General features: G+C 39.4%; 1 protein-coding gene across 1 annotated transcript in view; it reads right to left on the bottom strand.

Moving 5' to 3' along the window:
• Nucleotides 1-19979, bottom strand: part of fntb (farnesyltransferase, CAAX box, subunit beta) — a 25443-nt gene extending 5464 nt beyond the window's left edge. The window contains exons 1-11 of the mRNA XM_085132881.1: nucleotides 19724-19979; nucleotides 18079-18143; nucleotides 14889-14961; nucleotides 12692-12783; nucleotides 8340-8486; nucleotides 7482-7565; nucleotides 5764-5850; nucleotides 5505-5634; nucleotides 1486-1618; nucleotides 848-959; nucleotides 624-738 (exon numbers count right to left, since the gene is read on the bottom strand). Of these exons, the coding sequence (XP_084989007.1) occupies nucleotides 624-738; nucleotides 848-959; nucleotides 1486-1618; nucleotides 5505-5634; nucleotides 5764-5850; nucleotides 7482-7565; nucleotides 8340-8486; nucleotides 12692-12783; nucleotides 14889-14961; nucleotides 18079-18143; nucleotides 19724-19822 (1137 nt within the window). The 5' untranslated portion in view covers nucleotides 19823-19979. The remainder of the gene's footprint in view (nucleotides 1-623; nucleotides 739-847; nucleotides 960-1485; nucleotides 1619-5504; nucleotides 5635-5763; nucleotides 5851-7481; nucleotides 7566-8339; nucleotides 8487-12691; nucleotides 12784-14888; nucleotides 14962-18078; nucleotides 18144-19723) is intronic.

Raw genomic sequence — 19979 nt, 5'->3', positions numbered from 1 at the left:
TTAATGGTACCGTTTGTTCCACGAGATTTGGCCCGGCCTACGAGCAGGTGCTGTGATCTCTGGTGGAAAACTGAGCTTCTGATCCAAGTCAGCCTGCATCTTCCAGTTCTGGACGGTATCCAAGAGTGTAGCTCCCACTCTTGCAGACTGATTTGCTATACGTTTACCTGCTCTCATATATGCGGTCGGTGCTTACAAGTCAAGGAACAGGGGAAGGGATGGCATTCGTGTAATTCTTGTTCTATGATGACCGCCAAATAACGATGGATGCAAAGCTCTTAGCAAGAGCAACGTACATCCGTGTGTTTCTCAACCATGCCCTTCAGGGTCTTCACTAATGATGACTGAGACCTCACAGAGTTATTCAGAAAGCCAAGGCAGGTCAGACAGATATGAGTGTGCACTGATTATCTAATCCAACTCTGAGCGAAACAGGAAGGTAGAGTAGATACACAACTGTAGAACAACTCATTTAGGATGACATGTTTTAACTGAATGTAAAGACCAGCTTCTGACTCCACTCCCCAACAAGTAACATGTTCTCTATGTAAAATATTTATTACACCCAACATATGTCAAAGTTTCATATCTGACAGTAACTAATGTATATCTTTCATTCTCACCAATCTATTCTCCTCCTTGCCGAGGATCACCTCGTAATGGTTGTCCATGTTCCCAAAGTGCTGTGCTATGGAGAGGCCGCTGAGGCAGTAACACGTGTGGTAAAAATCTCTGGACCTGGACATACCAAGACAATAAAACAGGGCAGTGATGTAAAAACGCTACGCATGAGTAAAGCTGTACAAATATGTAGTGTGTGTGTGTGCTCAGATGGTGTGGTACTGACTTGCCAGGCTTATCCAAAAGGCCTCCTGTTGGGTTCTGACAGCACAGGAGGATGTACTCCTGCAAGGCCTGCTGCTCAAACATCCACCGCTGCTGACTCAGCTCTGACTCTCCTGAGCAAACACACAGGTTAGTCACAAGAGGGGGAAAAAAACCCAACAAAAAAAACAGGATGATCCCACAGAAAATTCAGACCTCATTTTCAACATGAAAATGTGAACACGCTGGCTATTTCCAGTTTTAACATTTTAAAAAACCCACAGAATAACAATACAAATTATAGTCAAAATCTAAAGAAAAATGATCTCCTAACCACATATTCCCTACTGTTCTGATTTACATTTTAGAACGAAGGACTGCTTCACGACAAACCTTAAGATTTTGACACTGATAAATCTATCACTCACTATTCAAAGAGTTTTGGGTGAAAAACTACTAAAACTGGAAAAATATTCTATCTTTGTTGCACTGACATTCTTTCAGATCAGCTGAAGTCAGTGGAGACTTGCTGATATTATCATTTCAAATATTTCTGACCAAAAATCATGCTTTGTTAAATTGGTTTTCCTCGTGCCGCTTGATGCTACGGTGATGAGACCTTTCCATTTCGAACTGTTTAGGGTCAAAATGTAAAGGCACCTTCTTTGTATAAGGCTCTGTGGAGTAAAGGCAGGAGTCCAGCTTGCCAGAAAGAGTAGCAGCCGTCCACTAGTTTATTGCAGCGGCCTTGGAAACCTCCTTCAAATCGCATCTGCCTGCTGACCACCCAACGCTGAGGAGGAAAGATGACAAACGCACATTTAAATACACTGAATTAACAAACAAAACATGTACTGCATGTTATAATGTGTTTGTGTCCCTTTAGCTCTGAGTGGAATCGCACAGCTGAAAACCTCACAGGGTAAGACGAGACAGGAGGCAGGAGCAGACCAAACGGGACTTGATATTTTTCAGAATAGGAACGATTTAGAAAACTGCTGATAGTGAGTATGTGTGTTTTGTGCACAAGCCCAATTTTTGGCCACATTAGACAACAAAGAGCGCATGTTTCAGTTGACAAAAAGGTATACACTGTAAGAGTCCCAATCATTATTTAAACATGGCGAAAACAGCCAATTTTAGCCTTTAAGTATTTTGGACTAATTTTTTTTTTTCAATGCAAATTTCCTTCAATTCAGATTTTCTGTTATTTATTTTTCACATAATTCCTCATTAAGTCACAGGGTATCATAGATGCTTCAAACATGCTGCTGCTTTAGCTTTAATTTCACTGCATCTGGGGGCTGAGATAAAAAAAAATGCTTTTGGTTGGCTACAAATATTGAACTTTGATTTGCTGCAGTGGTGGAGAGCGTTAAAACGGCTCTGAAAATTCTGCTGTTTAAATAGAGCATCAAATTATCACAATGTATTTGATTTATGATGTGCATTGCATAAGTTAAGGAATTTGCAGGAATATCATTTGTGTTCTTTAATAACCAGCAAGAGCAGACTGAGAAAAAGAACATCATGATGTGTCCCCTTTTCTGTGCACTTGTGCTACAAGCAGCTGGCGTTCATGTTGATGGAGCAGAAAATAATAGTTGAGCAGCCTGCACTTTTTTGAGGAGTGGAGATTACATAACTGTCATTTTTATTGCACAAAAGGACAAGAATGTAACAGTGAAGCACAAAGTAAACCCAGGCCAGGAAACGAACCACTCTAGCTAACGCAAAATTGAACTTTGTGTTAGCACGCTGGCTTTGCAGGTGCTTACAAAGCTCACAGAGTGAGTGTGTCCTGAACCCAGCCCAGCAGCCAGAGCCTTCAAGAGGTAACAGAAGCAGTAACATTTCCAGCCTCCATTTGTTTCTACACCAGATGAAACTGTAAACTGCAACACATTTTTATTTGAAGTGCTCTTTGGACCAGATTTGCTCTCAACTTGGTGCACACACATAAAAAAAACTGTCATTTTGTTCTGGTAGCAGGCCTGAAATATAATAGAAACTGCTCGGTTAAGAAAAGAGAAACAAGGGTTAGTCCTAGTGAGTGTCCGAGGGCGAAAGAGTTAATAATGTGACAATACCCAGGCCATGTAACACAAAAGCTGCTGATCAATGGCTAGGTTATTGGGGGAGCAGCCTAAACAAAGTCTTCCAGACAACCCACTCCACCAGTTCTTCTGCATGGACACCAAGGCATTCCAGCTGAGAGATGTAATCTCCCCAGCATGTCCTGGGTCTGCTCTGCCCCCTCCCCCCCCTTAGGACATGTTGGAACACCTCACCTCAGAGTCACCCAAGAGATACTGGAGGAGAGTCACCTGAATGAACAAGCTCCCACCTCTCTCTTTTAAAGGTTAGAGACTGGCCACATATGTAGTCATCCAAATTTGGATGAGGGAACTAATGGGTGTTTGCATGCCACAGAGGCAAATTTTAGTTAGTGCACCTTCAAAAGGTTTTAAATGTCTTAATCATGTGAGAAGTGGCCGCCTTTACCAAAGAAAGAAAAATGCAAGGCAAAGAAACAATGCGGCTTGCGGTAAAATGAGTATTTTTGCCTGGTTGTTCACGGATTTAATGAATTCCTAATGAGAATCTGGACCATGATCATCACAAGATCATTAATAGATCCCCATGAAAATAAACAATGACACCACATAAATATGAAAGTTGTTCACTGTGAATTATCTATGTATCTCAGTGTTAATGATTTATGCATTCTCCCACATACAATTTCCTAGGTTATGACTCAAGTTGTGCAGTGAGCGAGTCTTGCTGCTTTTGATATTCTCCACCTGGTTTCAACTTACAACATTTGCTAACCCGCCGCCTTCAGTCAGAGCCATATGCCGGGCGTCTCTGAGGGATGGACAGTGACACACAACACCTTAGAGAGCGCGCTCTATTGACCTGCCACTTGAGCTGGGTGTTGGGTGAAAATAACTGTAACGTTGTTTAAAGGTGGAGGGACTTTATAGCAGCGTGCAAGCAGGTGTGGAAACAGGTTTACTTAACAGTTACATGCAAATGTAATCACACAGTATTTGAATAAAAGCTAAGGGATGATGACATCAAGTGTTTTATGAGCTCAATAAAATATAAAAAACTGCAGACTGGCCTTCTGGTGACAGCCTTATCATTTTATCTTCTCAGGATGACCTCAAGCTTTGTGTCAGCGAGCATCTGCCCCACTGCAGCTTCCCTGAGCATGACTCAAAAGCTCGACCTGCATCAAACCTAAAGGGCAGCTGCTCCCAACCTTTTACTACTAAGGAAGAAGGGAAATGAGATTTCCCTGAGGGGAAAAACAAAGCATCCCAACAGTTGCAAAACAAAACCTAATGTAAACCTTGTCCTCCAGAGCGCTCTGAGAGTAACTACATGCACAGATGTTTATTCTACAGTACAGAAAGAGTGATTGAATACACGGAAGCACATTAAGGTGCAGGAAAACAACGTAAAGAAGTCATAAAAGGAACATCGGCAGTTTTAGTAGATTCAGGAAGAGTGTAACCCGTGTTTTTTATAGCTCCAGTTTACAGATGTCTCCTAAACAGCTCACATGCAGGTCATTATTAAGTTACTCCTGTGTAAAGAGGACAGCTACAAGGACTCGGCGAATGCGTTTGTGTAATTGTGCCAGTTTAAACGAGTCTGTGAAGAAAGAGCAGGTTGCAGTTTTCCTCGAAACTGCTTCAAATAAATTATGAGTCATTTATCACAGAAACCAAACATCAAACTATCAGAATAAGGAATTTTGTAAAAGCTGAACATTTCTAGGCTGCTTTTTTTTTTTATTATTATTATTAAACTGAAGCCCTGTACGCATGTAAACCAGTGGGAACTACAGTCACTACGCTAACCTAGGTGACGTCAATAAATTTAGTCCTCCTCTTTTATCAAACAGCAGTAACATTCACTCTTTAACTTGGGACCCGCTCACTTCATGTAATCTGTGGTTATTTTGTTGCTTGAAGTCACTGAATACTTATTTCCTTTTAGTACTTCATGGTGAGGTTTGCATTACTGCAATGTGTGATTGTGCACAATAAAAGTAACATGTAGTGTAAAGATGTGTGCAAGGACAGTTCCTGAGTGACTAATTTTGGGTTTTTCTCGCCTTTATTAGAAAGTTTTCAGTAAAGAGGAGACAGGAAAGATGCCCAACAAAAGGCCTTTGGTCAGAATCAAACCCAGGCTGCTGCATTTGGGCTTGCATTATCTGCTTGCCTGCTCAACTACTGAGCTAAACCAGAACCTGATGTTTGGCACTTTTTGTGAATGTTTAACTTGGGAATTAGAGGCCTGTGAATGCATTAAAGTCAGTAAATATCATCACAAAGATAGTAAGTATGAGGACAGTTTAACAATAAGTGGATCAGATTAATGTTTGTCGAATAGGGGAAGGAAAGACTGACATAGAGAGATGTCTCCACATTTTTCAGAAGATGAAATTTTGTTGTGAGTTGCAACATTGTATTTGATTTTTAATGACATTTTCTGCTTGTTTCGTCACAGAACTGAACACCCAACTTTGAAAGCGATAAAACTTTAGCACAAAGCCCCTGTTGTGACTGACAATGATAGCATCTTTTTCTGCTGTTGGGACACAGACTGAGCATTTGAGGTTACAATAGAGAGGAAAAGGCGGGGAGGGAGGATGTGCTCACCAGCAAGGCTTTCAGATCCAGCATGTGTTCTTTGCCCAGGATGACAAGGGCGGCTGTACCACAGAACGTGTAACCGCCATGTGCCTCCAAACCTGGTACTCCACTTAGACCACCCTCCCAGTTCTGACAGCTAGAAATCAGTAAACCATGTAGTTAAAAAAACAAAAACAAAAAAAAACATACACTGGATTATGTAAAAAAAGCAGGACAAAAATGCTCTTTAATAATTTACTCAGAGTGCTGTGGTCGGTTGTTGTACCTGAGAATCCAGTTGGTTGTGTTTTCAAACAGTTTAGGTGTGAGGATGTTTGTGAGCGATGCTACCGAAGCTGCACAGTATGCACTCCTAAAAAAGCAGAAAAAACAAATCAGGCTGATAAAGATCACGATAAAGTTGAGGGGGAGCAGGAAGCTCTCGCTAAACATCATCATACTGTAGTTTTAGGTTACCAGCAGACCAAACATAAACATCCAATTTGCCATTTATGTTCCCCTGCTGTTCAGTCACAGTCATTTTGACTCTTACATATTTTATTTCCCTGCAATGTTGAGACTGCAAGGAATCATAACTAAACTAGAATTCAAGAAAGGTGTTTTTTTTTTTATCTTTGATATTGTCGATAAATCACTTGAAAAGTTCAGGTATCGGACGTGCATAAAACTCCTTATTTGGTTGCAGAGATCATCCAAAAACTCAAAAAGTGTCTTTATGATGAACACCATGGTTATAGTTCATGTGGGTTAACTAAATAACTACTGAGAGGTTCAAGCTGAAAACAAACAATAATCACCAGCAATGAAAGAAAGACTGTTTTAATAATTGGGGTTAATTTGATTTAAATTTCTTTCAAATATGATAACACAGGCTTGCTGCTTTTAGTGTGCATGAACCGATGTGCTTATGTGTGCTGGGAAAAACCTTAAACGAGGTTTGTAGAAAGACAATTACTTTTTTTCCTGTTAAGATGTCGAAACAAAACACAAATCTGGAGCAACTATGTGATGTTATCATGTTAATATGGACCAAAATCTATGGAAAATGTTTCCAGCATCTTGTTGAATCTATGAAACAAAAAAAGGCAAAACAGGATCCAACCTGGAACTGGCAAGCTGTACCTAATAAAAAGTTCCCTTGAATGTATAAGCCACTTCTTGTTGGAGTACTTTCATCTGGAAAATACATTTAGTGCTGCTCGTGAACAGTGACAGCAGCCAGACTTGTTCGTGGTAATTAAATTTAATGTGTGTTTTTTTAAAAAAGCTAAGCTATATCAGACTTCTAGCAGAAAACAGTGATTACACGAATAAGGCAATTCAATCTTTTCATAACACTGTATAGCACCACACTTACACTAACATCAATCAGAAAATCCTGTAATTAAAACCCCTAAAAAACTTTCAAAATAAGGATAACTTTGTTGACAGTTTAGACAAATGTGACACAAAATGGTTTATCAAAAACTGAATAGCAAAACCTGCCTAAGAGAAAGACAGTTTCAGTAATACATAATGGCACCTCGATGCTAATTGGTTGGAAACAGATATCAGGCTCCTCTGAGAATGAAAAAGTACCTTCTGAAGTTCTTTGCTCAAAGGAAACTGAACCTCAAAGAACAAAACAAAAACATAACAAAAAGCCCCACATAACAGCCTCAAAGAGGAAAAAACACGCACACATCCGAAATGAGATAAATACACTATTATGTAAAAGAGATGTGGGCATTTCTCATTATTTCCCCTGTTATCAACACTAAAAGAAAACACAGGAGAATATAAATACAAAGCAGAGTGTGCTTAAGGGGAAATTAGCCTTCAAAAACGACCCCTTACTGTGATCAACACAGTATGGACACCAAAGATGTTTGGTGTCCAAGCAGTCATCAAAGATGTAGTTAACGATATAAATTTTCTTATGTGGTGAAAAGCAAATTCTAAAAAATAAATAGAGGAATCAGAATTTATCTTCTGGGGCCTCACCTGACATCCACCTCTCCACCGACGTGCATCACAAAGGAGCCATCTGGCTGCTTCACTGACCACAAGAAATCTAGCAGCTTCTCCCTGGAGGAAGTCAAAACAGAAGGGGGAGAAGGGTCGATTAGAAACAAGGATGAGTTCATGGTGTAAATAAGAATAAACAGAGGAGAGAGAGGGCAGGGGGTGGAAGAGTAACTGCTGCAAATTTAATAAAGCACTAATGCAAAGTCAACACTGCTGCAACAACGCTGCGAAGAAACGGGAATCGCTGCTCAACTGTACATATGCACGCAAAACTTCACCTTTTCTCCGTCACGCAGAGTCAATTAGGAGAAAAACAACTCATGTAAACAGTGTTTCAAAATGCTCTTATAATGAGCTGCTGGTTAAATAACATTAACATGATCCGTAGCTGCGACAACCCCCTCCAACTGTAAGAAAATGTGTTATAGTGGTTATAGCATAGGAGGGAAATTCAGTTACACAAACAAATTTAAAGGCATAAATTATGAATTTTAATTACACAGCCACAGTTTAGTTTCATCTTTATTTGTCAGAGAACAAACTGCACAAAAAGATTCATCTCATAGGATAACTGCAAGCTAATTCCAATCTAAAGCCCACAGGCATGTGGACACAATATTAAATAGCCAATAAAATACAAATAAATATCCAAGATACAATGAGAGCACTGTAATAAACTATGCAAGTCTAAAAGAAATCCAATAAATATCATCACATAAATTAGGGGTTGTCTGACATATTAATTTCAAACAAACTGAGCTGCTTTAACAGAAGCTGTTTTGTGTTTGTCATGTTGTAATTTTACCACCCTAGCAGCACACTGTGTGATCATACCTGTCTATAACATTATAGGCCTCATCTGTGCCGATGATGCAGAGGGCGTTGACGGCAGCGTAGGTGGGTGCAAGGTGGGCGTGTTGCCCCGGTCCCCCAGCGAAACCCCCTGTTGGGCTTTGACAGCGTGCCAGAAACTGACACACACTGGAGAGCAAAGATACAGAGGTTATGATTTCATTATTTATTTAACATACAAACTGACAACCATAAAGAGCAGCCAAATGGTACTACATGAATGTACTACAAACACCAGCATACTCTTTCTTACATGCAGGATTGCTGAAATTGCACAGCAGCAATAAAACACTCATTAATTGTATTGAGAGTGTGAACAAATGTACTAGCCCACCACCCAAAGGTTTACCCCACAACTGCCCTAAATTAACAGTAATTGCCAAAAATCATATTAATGTTTGTAAAGGCTAATCCAGCAGCAATAATGCTAAAATATAATTACTGTTTTTAATCAATTTTCAAATTCACTGTTTTACTATTTTTTCAGCTTTTTTGTAAAACACATAATTTGTTTATTTATTCGTTTGATTAAGACGGCAAGTTACAGTTACCATTTACCCCAGATCTGTGTCAACACCCAAAGGGTTCGCAATTTTTGGCACGTTTAGGCAATCTGCAGAAATGTATGTTTGCACAGATGAGTTTTGATGCTCACTTCCTTGAGTTACACAAGATATTGACACAATTTCTAAAAAAAAATAATAATAATGCTGATATCTAAATATTATTTTTAGAACCAAATATTCAAGGAGGTGTCAAGAAATGGGGATCACAGCGATGTCGTATGTTGCAGTTACACATCTTTAATCATAAAAACATTTACTACCAGTAATTTGTCAGTGTAGTCCTCCTACATTTTTTATAGCTTTTTTTAAAAACAGTAATTGGCCCATTACTGTGGCATGGATAGTGTATTTTTGAAACATTATAGTCTTCAATCTTATTGCAGTTTTCTGCTTCTAATCACTGCATTGCAATGTTTTGCCGTAAACCAAAGCTAACAGTAGAAGCTTCAGTAGAAAGGTCTGTTAGCAGCTGCAGATATCTAATACCCAATGTGACAATGAAAATGATATGAAGGTGACGATCAAGTTGCTTTTGCATAGAAATGATTAGAAACCATAATTACTTGCATTAGCACATTTTTTAGAATATCTTTCATAGATAAAGGATGTGGTATGAGGCTGATAAGCACGTCACAAATTACTCCACTTGGTCATGTGAGGGTTAAGTAATCCTGTACAAGTATGTACATACAACAGCTTTTCTTTCTGTTTAAAAGTTTGACACTAATTATTTCCCCTGACTTGAACAAACCACTTTTTCTACACGCTACACAGTTTCCGTTTACTAAATAATCACAACTCCTATTTTCTATCTCAGCCGGCAGAAAGCCTTCCAACTTTCTGCCGGCTCCACACGCAAACACGCTCCACTGGGCTATTTCACTTTAGCTGACGTGTCATACCGCATAGACCAACTCTACCACAGGTCCCTTTCTTTCCAGCCTCCATGCACCACGCTGCTTCTCTCACAAATGTCCTCTTCATCCTCCGCCATGGAGAAAAATAATAAAACTGTAAGAGTGCTTTGAGCCAAGTGAGTTGGAAGGGAAACCCACTTTAATTTTGGCCAACCGGTCTGGTGCCAACACTGACCTGAGAACAGTGTACACTTCATAAACCAGAGAAAGCAATCTCTTGTAGGTTGCATTGTTATAGATTGTTGAACAGGGCCAGTGTTTTTGTGTGTGTGAGCACAAGGCCATCACGTTGGTGCCCGGGCAGTGCCAGCCGGTGTGCTGGCACGCCTCACGGTTATAATGAGAGCGTGGGCTGGCAGCCTGGAACGGCGACTCGCTACGTGGTTTGCAGAGTGCTACTTTTGACTGGCAGTAATTTAATCAAATGACATTTTGGTGGCAGTGAGAGCAACAGTGTTTGAAGCTGTGTCAGCATAAACATGTTTAAAAGTACACCTGCCAGTCGTGCACAATGTTGTCATCACTTTTAATCACACATATCAGGCATAATAACTCTTGGAAAAACCTTCATTTCACTGCTTCAAACATCAACACCCCAACTTTTTATTACTGCGAGTTTTCTATTACAGAGAATAAATTAAACTTCTTGAAGTTGGCTATGGAAACAAAGACAAGGAATGATTTAACAGCAAAGCCCTGGCCAATGCTGCAGCTGGACAGGAAAAAAAATAAGCATTTTATTGGTCATAATATGGTAATTTAATCAACATCTTTCATCTCCTACCACTTCTGGTTCTGTTTTATAAAAGGGTGACTTGTGTTTTAGGAAGGGAGCCAGAGGATAGGAGGAGTTTACAGTAACATTGGTACATGTAATGTAGTATAATGTCTGTGTCCAACACCCTGAACCTGTGGTGGGCCACTTGTGATCACGAGGCTCTTGAATAGGTCGCCCGGTGGGAGAAACCTGTCTACAAACAATTGCAGTCTGACTCGCACTGCTGGCACATGATCCCCTTCAATTCATAACAGTCAGATTCCTGACACGTTGTAGTCAGTCAGAGTCAGTCTGCACCAATGAGTGTATCCCATGTGTGACATGGCTCTTTGCAATCGGGGATTTGACTGAACTGGCTGCCAACTGGTTGCACTCTGGTTATATAAAAAAAAGGTTGCTAAGCACTTAAACTGCCATCTTGCAGGAACTACATCACTATTTTGGGGGAAATTTTGGGTCCAGATCTATGAGGTTCCAGCTAGACCAGCGGTCCCCAACCTTTTTGCACCACGGACGGTTTATGCCCGACAATATTTTCACGGACCGGCCTTTAAGGTGTCGCGGATAAATACAACAAAATAAAACTAGTACTGGTACCGAAAAAAAAGAAGATTTATTCATAACACACGTGAAAAAACCCAGGAAAACCGAGTTAACAATAAAAACGATAACAAAATAACGCTAAAAAACGATAAAAACCCTGAAAACCATACATTTCACACCCGAGCCTCAACTCTCGCGGCCCGGTACCAAATGACTCACGGACCAGACCAGTCCGAGGCCCGGGGGTTGGGGACCGCTGAGCTAGAAGTAGTTAATATGAATCTTTCTGTAGGTAGATGGCAACAGAATTGCAGTGTTTACAATATGTCACAGTTACAAATGAATTTTAAGTATCTGCCAACTTCAATCACAAACTGACTGCAGACCAACTCAATCTTATTGCTGTTTCATCACCATCTTGATACACCAATGATGCTTTGAAGAAGAAACTAACCGCAAGTGGTCACAGACCTGGTCCCCATTTTCAAAGTAACCGTTTCAAAGGAAATCACAAGTTCACACTCATTTTGTTTGTGCCTCAGTATCCAACTGCTGTTTGCCACAGTGTGGCTGTAGCGTAAGGAATAAAGTATAAAGGACATTTTAATTGAGCTAATAATCTTTTTATTGTGTATAACCTGAGACATAGGAAGAGCTCGTATAACTGTATTCTGTACAGATATAGTCTGATCTTCTAACTTGTTTTAAGCAATATAACACGTTTCACCACATCTGGATCATTTTAGAAAAATATGTTGAAATTTTGGGTTTATTCATATGCACAATTATACAAATGTGCATAGCCCCTGGGTCTGAGAACTGAAGCAGATGCCCTAAACCTGCATTCTTTTTCAATGGCCTCTATAGGAAGTCTGAGGGAAAACAGCCTCAGGTTCCTAACTCTGTGACATTTACCACTGAACTTATAGGGTGGTCGGTAATTTCAGATCATATGGAATAAGATAAACTACATTATGTTCATTATTGGAGCCAGAAAGGAGGATTATCCTGCTCAAAACTGTAAATTGTCTCCTTTTTAGGGCCTATTTTAACGTAAGAGTTTGCTACTACTACCAGAAGGGGGCGGTAATGTGTCTACAAGCCGTCTGCAAACTACCAATGATCAACCATAACAGAAAAACACCACTTGCCTAGCTACCAGGAGGTGGACCTGAAAGTTGTGTGTGGTTATATTAGATTTTGCTATACAAAAGAGAAAACTACAAAGCAAAAAAAATGCAGTCATCAAGGATGTTGTGTGGAAATCTTTAAAAAAAAATAAACCAAAATGAAATCCACTAAAAAACTCTGTTAAGTAAAGCTAGCATTTCACAACTATACCATATTTCTACATTTACTATTTATGGATATTTATAAAGAAAGGGCAGTGGGGTATTGGTGGGTGGCATCCTCAACAAACCTGCTTTACTGCAATAATTATGAGAACTATGCAAAAAGCAATAAATAACAAAATTCGTTGGCAGTGCACGGGTATTATTTGGCTCCACTCTGTTGTCGTGTGTGACTCACTCTGAGGCGACGGCAGCAGGAATGGGCTCCTGTAGTAACTCCAGACTGTGAAGAATCCAGAAGCAAAGCCACGGTCGGCTAGCATCCAGACACTACTCGCACAGACACACAAAATCAAATGGCCATCACATGACCGATTACAGCTATAAATGAGATTGTGAGATCAGCCAGTCAGAGGCACAGATGAGAGAAAAACAACTCTGCCAGACACAGAAGGGGCAGGAGGAGGAAAATGATGGGAGTGAGCTACACAGAAACATCATACAAACTCATTTTCTGCAGTTGGTAAATGGACTTTATGATTATGTCTGCCATTTATGATGCAAATATTAGTTGTGTGATGCTTTTTGTGCTGATTTTATTACATATAATTCAAACTCAGTTTGTTCTCTTTAGCACTGCATACACTTAACTACATAAATTGGCTGTCTGCCTGCTTTTGTGTGATCAAAGGAAACTCCACTGGAATAATGAAGTTACTGAGCTGAAGAAAAGGAGAAACACAAATGCTTTTCTCTCTTCTGGCTAGAGTAACAAAAAGCACACGCATGAAAAAAGTAAAAGATAAAAAAAAGCAGTGACTTTGCCAGAAGCAGACAACTATATTTTTTTTGGCCAATTGAAAATTGCAGCATTTCTATTTAAAGCAGAGGATAACAATTTGGCATTTTTCCAGAGGCAGTGAGAGTTGGTGTCCTACTGTTCAGCACACGATATTAAGCATACACTCACCAGCCACTTTGTTAGTTACACACTTATCGGTTCGCTAATGCAAATAGCTAATCATTCAAACAATGAATGTGGAATGGTTGTGCCAGACCAGCTGATCTGAGTATTTGACAAACTGCTGATCGACTGGAATTTTCACACACAATCTTCTCTACACTTTACCGGGAATGGTCGCAAAAAGAAAAAATATCCAGTTGGTACTAGTTCTCTGTGTGGAAATGCCTTGTTGATGTCAGAGGAGAATGGCCAGACTACTTCGAGCTGATAGCAGGTAAGCAGAAGTGCATCTCTGAATACACAACAAGCTGGTTCTTTAAGTAAATGGGCTACAGCAGGAGAAGACCACAGCGGTTGCCAAAAATGAGGCTCCAATTCACTCGCCAAAAGGCTCACCAGAACTGGACAACAGAAGATTACTAAAACATTGCCTGATGAGTCTCAACTTCTGCTGAGGCATTTCCATCCTGCATTGTATCAACACTTTGGGCTGGTAGTGGTGGTGTAGGCACACTGGGATCCAATTAATACCACCTGAGCACCTGTTCACATTTTGGACAGAGAGGACAGATGGTTAGAAAGAGGAGTGAAACAGGCCATCTATGTCCACTGTGAATGACCATCTTTGAGCAGAAGTTGTGGCTTACGACACCAACTGTCTGCCATCTAAAATCCAGTGTCAAGATCCCTTCCCAGGCGCCTTAACGCCCACTCACACTTTGGGCCATTTGACCACAGTAAGTCACATAATAGGGTGGGGCAAGGTCTCACAATGAGTTCACCCGAAAACTTGGCTGATTGTGACCCAGACCAGTTTTCACACCATGGCTCGTGTGATTAGGCAGAGGATCAGTGGGGGTCCCGCGACCCTCTTAGGGACACTCCCAACAGGGCTTAAAAATCTGGGTCTCTCCACCAGTTGCTCCGAGTACTGAAGAAGCTTCTCAAATGAGAGGTGAAACGTCTTCAAGAAACTTAAAGAAGTCCAGAGGCTTTTCCTTCCAAGACCACCTGAGCATAAACACTTACTGAACATTTTGCTGGCTGCTTACAGCATGATAATTTTCCAGATCACAAACTTCAAATAATCTCAAACTGCTTTCTTAAACATGAAAACGAGCTGATTGTACTGAAATGGCCTCCACAGTCATCAGATCTCAATCCAATAGAGCACTTTTGCGCTATAGGGGAACAGGAGATTCTCATCATGGATGTGCGATGGACAAAACTGCAGCAATTGTGTGATGCTATCATCTCAATATGGACTAAAACGTCTGAGCAATGTTTCCAGCACTGAACAGCTCAGCTCTGAAGGCAAAAGGAGTACAACTAATAAAGTGGCTGATGAGTGTAAATACAACGCCTACTTTGATTGAAATACAGGTTTATAAGAAAAAATAAAACTACATCTACATATCTACAACACACAATTTGTGTGCGTTTTCTTTTATTTATTAGTTATTTACTTTACCTCATAAGCATCTGATAAATGACGTAAGCCCTTCTTGAGATACTGGTAGTGTTGTTCCCGCAACAACGTTGGCCTGAAAAACAAACGCGGGACAAAAAGTTAAATGTCAGACAACTTGGAAATTCTTTTTAAAAATAAATAAAAACAAAATCAGAAAAGTGTCAGTACTCATAATTTAAAAACTTAGACACACAATTCACTTGTTTTTCTAACATTTGTAAGTTTAAATTTAAAAAAAAGAAGAACTGATTTATGTGTCAAACATTAATTATTCACCAGGTAGCACAAAATCTGAGAAACACAAATAAAATGATCGTCCACGCAAGGGTTTGTGATCAAACTCTGCATTATTTATTCACTCGTTTCAGATATTCAGATCCTCAGCAGTCTAATTAGCGACTTCTGTTTATTTCCTTCCTTATTTTTTATTCACTTTCTATTAGGAGAGCTTTGAGGCCTGTCATCATTAAGAACAAAAAGAAAAAAGAAACCAAAGCCAGGCAAACCAAAACATCAGCTTAGCCTTTCAACTTTTAAAGTATTTCTCAATGAAACTAAAAAAGAAAAAAAATAGTCATCGTGTTTATCATATTTTTCTGCACTGTGTTTTTTTAATTTGTTGTCGATATTTTTAAGAGTTTTATGCATAAAAATCTATCTAGGGAGCAGCACCACAAACCACCCATTAATGCTGTGGTAAGTGATACTGGTCGATATCGTATTCTTGTCCCGAATAAACATCAAATTAAATTGAGGTAGACAATAACACATATTATAATATATAGAAAATTAAGGCAAAACCTAATAAAAATAAACATATGAATGAAAGAATGCCTTAAAACACTATCACAGAATGACAGAAACTAAGGAGCCGCATAGTTAATCTTTAAATGTTTGAATGAAAATTCAGTCTGTAGCTCTTCATAAACATAAGTCTGACTCTATATCTGCATCAATGACAACTGATACCCACCCACTCTGATCCTCTGCTTGACCTTTCCACACAGTGTTCGCTACACCTGTTATAAAATGTGCTTTCTACCAACACAGAATGATTCACAGATCACTACATGACAGAAGCAGAGCTCCATATCTAAAAGCTGGTCTGCCCACCACACCAAATATATGTTCAACCCACCCTTTTAAATGCTGAGAGCTCGACAGGCTACACGCAAGTGTACACAACAAAACCAAAAATTAGTGAAAGAAAGAAAACAAAAAATACAAAATGATCAAACAAATAAATAAATAGAGCAAAAGAAAAAGAAAACGAATGACCAAATGACCGGAAGGAAAAAGAAATTAATGAAAGAATAAAAGCTATGGAAAAGAATAGTGAATAAAAGAAGGAGAGAAAGAATAGAAGAACTAAAAGAGAAAGAAAGCACATAAAGAAAGAAAAAAATATTACAGGCAAATTATCTAAAGAAATAAACTAATGAAGGAAAGAAAAACAAACAGTGGAACAAAAAATGAAGGCATAACAAAAAGATATTTTTACAGATTGCTGACATTAATTATAGGTTTCGTCGACCCAGCTAACTCAAAGAACTTGCCAAACTTGCTTTGTCGTACCCCCATCAGGACATTTCTGTTAGAGCTTGTAGCTGTGGATCCCTTAACCAGAGGCGCTGAGGGTTAAGACCCGACTTTCAAATCCCTCCTCAAAACTTATTCTTACAGAAAGTAATTTTTAATAATAAAAATGTTCTCATTCCTCCTTTAGTTATTCTTAAATACTTTATTTTACCCATCCTGTAAATCACTCACTGTTTTTATATTTCATATGATCCATTTATTATGTCCTATAAAGCACTTTGCAACTATGTTTTAAAAAGCATATCTAAAAACTTTAAATCTTGCCTCCCACCTGTTCGAGGTCAAGTCTCGGCCAAGGCTGAAAAAACAATTATCACCACTAAAAGCAGAACCTCAGCTGATGAATATCACAGATTCTTTAGTAGTATTAAAATGCATTTCTCCATTGGTTGCAGTACCGCTGACATTCACATCTAGCAGTTGTCATAGAAATGAGATGAGTCACCTCATTGAGAAGCGACGGCAGCTGATAGCAGAAGCAAACTACGTGGGCAGATCTACTCGCCGCTAAGATAACAGCCATCGTGCATCACAGTGCAGCCTTCTCTAATAGCAAACAAACAGCAGGCGTTTGTGGGTAAAAAAAACATAATAACAGCTACGGCCAATAATGGTGTTCCTGTAAATGCCTCATAATGGCTGTTCATGTAGTCACCTTTATGAGTGACTGATGAATAGGTAATTATTATTGCTATGGCTACACAACATCTGGCCTACTTGTCAGCAAGAGTCTGAAAATGCACACTTTTCTGTCATAACCAGGCCAATTTAGTGTCCTGGTTTCAGGTAATGACTTGACTGAGTCTTTAAAAAAAACAAAAAAAAAACAACAAAGTAAGATTTTGAGATTTTTATAAAGAGACAAGGCAAGTCTACTTTTCTGTTTCAGAAGAGTCACCTGACAAGGAACTGCAGAACCCATCCCGTCTCCTTCTTTTTCAAACATCAACATTATCCATAAATGACTCAATCCCACATATAGTGAAAATACTTTGGGATGCACTGAAAATTGGTATTGGTCGACATTTTCCTTACTGTCTGCTATCGGTCCATTGGCAAATAAATTGCCAATCAATGATGGCAGTGTTTATCACCTACATCCTTACATCTGTGATCTACTTTCCTCATTTTGTATGATGGAATGTGTGATTCTAAAAATGTACTGCAGTGTGAAGGAGGACTTCAAATTGTTAATTGTTCCCCTTGGACAAAAGGAGAAACAACCCCCCTCCTCCTTTGGCGGATATCCAAAATCTCTATAATCTATAATGAGAGCTCGTCACTCCCCGCAAACAGGATAAACATAGAAATTAGTGGGAGATGATTAAAATTCTGGAGCCTACAGGTAGATGTTGGTGCAGTTTAGGGATTGAAAATGTTGGCAGCAACACATGGCAGCATCAGCATTAACATGTCAGAGGGAGAGATGGGGATTTGCAGTTTAATTAAACATTCATATCTGAAGGTGGTGTTTGATATATGAAGTGAGGAGAACGAGGCACATCACAGGCTGTAGTGGGCTGAGCTGTCTGCCTGAAAAAGCTCACAGACTCTGCTCCATTGTATTCTACAACACACTGCGGATACTTACTGTGGTAAGCTGTGTATTTGCTTGTAAACACTCATGACTTCTTGAATGGATTTCTCCACCTTTTTCTAATAAAAGAGAAAAAAGCAGCATGTGATTGGTTGTTATGAAGCTTATTTTGAGGGGAAAAAAAACATATTTTAGGCATTTCAGAAAACAGAATTATTTCCCATTTAAAAATCTGGACTAGGATCAGCCACAAAATCCAGAAAAGGTGCGATTGATGTGTAAACCCCTGAACATTAACAGCTCATGTGTGTTTCGTGGTCAAAACTGTCAACTCAATCAATTCAAAACATAACCTCATATTTGTGCCTTACACATGACCTATATTATGGAAAGTGACTGAAAGAGTGTGAGCTACTTTATCTGCGTTAGCAGCCAGGAATATTTCAAACTTCTATCATAATCAAATGGGGATATGCTACAATATGCATACATTTCTGATTGTACTGTTTTTTTTAAGTGTATGGTGTCATCAAAAGGGGTAAAAATTAGCAAAATTAGCAAAAGCAACAAGGCACCTAGATGGACACTGTCATTCCACCTGATCTAGTTTTATGTATGTTTGCAGAGACCAGAAACATAAATAGTACATCTTATAAGTTACATCATAACTCTAACATAACTATCATAATAGTTATTTTAAACTATATATGACCATTTAACAGTGTACCTGTAACCTGTATATTTTCATTATCTTTTTCTCATTGCATCTTTCTCCTCCTCTTCTTCATCCGCCTGATCCGCCTCACTTCCCTCATTTCTACCTCATTTCCTAAGACAGCCAGGTCTTCATTTGTTCACTTGGCACTTTTAAATGTTTTCCTAAAGTATGAACAAATTCAGGTACTAAAATATTGATAAATCACTAAATTGTGTATACCCACTGTAAGAGACAAACAGTGATTTTGACACCCTGGATTAAGATGTGTGTGCATGCTGCAGCATGTCGCACCTTCCCACACAGACTCGAGAGAAAGCTCTCTTCTGGATTGCAAATAGCAAAAACGTACATAACAATAATGTTTGCTCCCCCCCCCCCCCCCCCCCCCGAAAAAAAGGAAAGATGAACTTTTTAGAAATGAGCAAAAATGGCAATCTGAATCCTAGTTTCCTTTTTTATTAATGCAGTTCTAACTTGTGCCTTGACTGAAGTGATAACTGTTACTGGATCTGATCTAAAATGATTGCAGTGGAGTAACTTTCAAGAACAGTGCCCAGGATGCAGATGTTCAGACGCTGTCAGAAATTGACATGTTATAAGTTTTTTTTCAAAATAAAAGCCCTCTCCTGCTATCATGTTTTAATTGGGAAGAAACTAAAGACAAAGTTAGACTTTATGTCATGCCCAGGCTTAACTATTTTAATTAGTTGGCTAGCAGCTAGCTACATTCAAACTTAATCTCATTAAGGAACAAAGCTAGCCATCCATGGGTTAAATTGATAAAGCACGGCGAACTAATGCCCGCAAACAAGTTTCTGATTACTTTTTCAATCAAAGTGCCGACATTTTAGCAATATAACGCATTGTGTGTATGGCAGCTGAGTTTCTGTGCACTTTTCTACACCCAGACTGGAGAGCCGCACGTTAGCATTAGCCACACTGTCTTATAAAAAAAAGAAAAGCTAACGCTCGTGTGCTTACCTGCTCCACAGAAGTCACCGTCTCTACCCCGTCATCCAAGAACATTTCTGCCGATTGCTGCTCACGGAAACACCACAGAGGGTTAGGCATGTTGTCCATGGTGGTGAAGGGACCTCTTTAGATGTGCGGACGCTCTGAGTGAAGATATAATTTTGTCGCTATTGGTTTGTTTTGACAGTTCACTCACACTTTCGCTGGACTCCGCTCACTTCCTGTTGGGCGGAAACTGCGTGGATATCTGTTACGGTGTCTCCAA

The sequence above is a fragment of the Neolamprologus multifasciatus genome, chromosome 15, assembly GCF_963576455.1.
Source record: "Neolamprologus multifasciatus chromosome 15, fNeoMul1.2, whole genome shotgun sequence".
Lineage (NCBI taxonomy): Eukaryota > Metazoa > Chordata > Actinopteri > Cichliformes > Cichlidae > Neolamprologus > Neolamprologus multifasciatus.
Note: the sequence above shows the minus strand (reverse complement) of the source record. Positions and strands in the feature narration are given on the sequence as shown.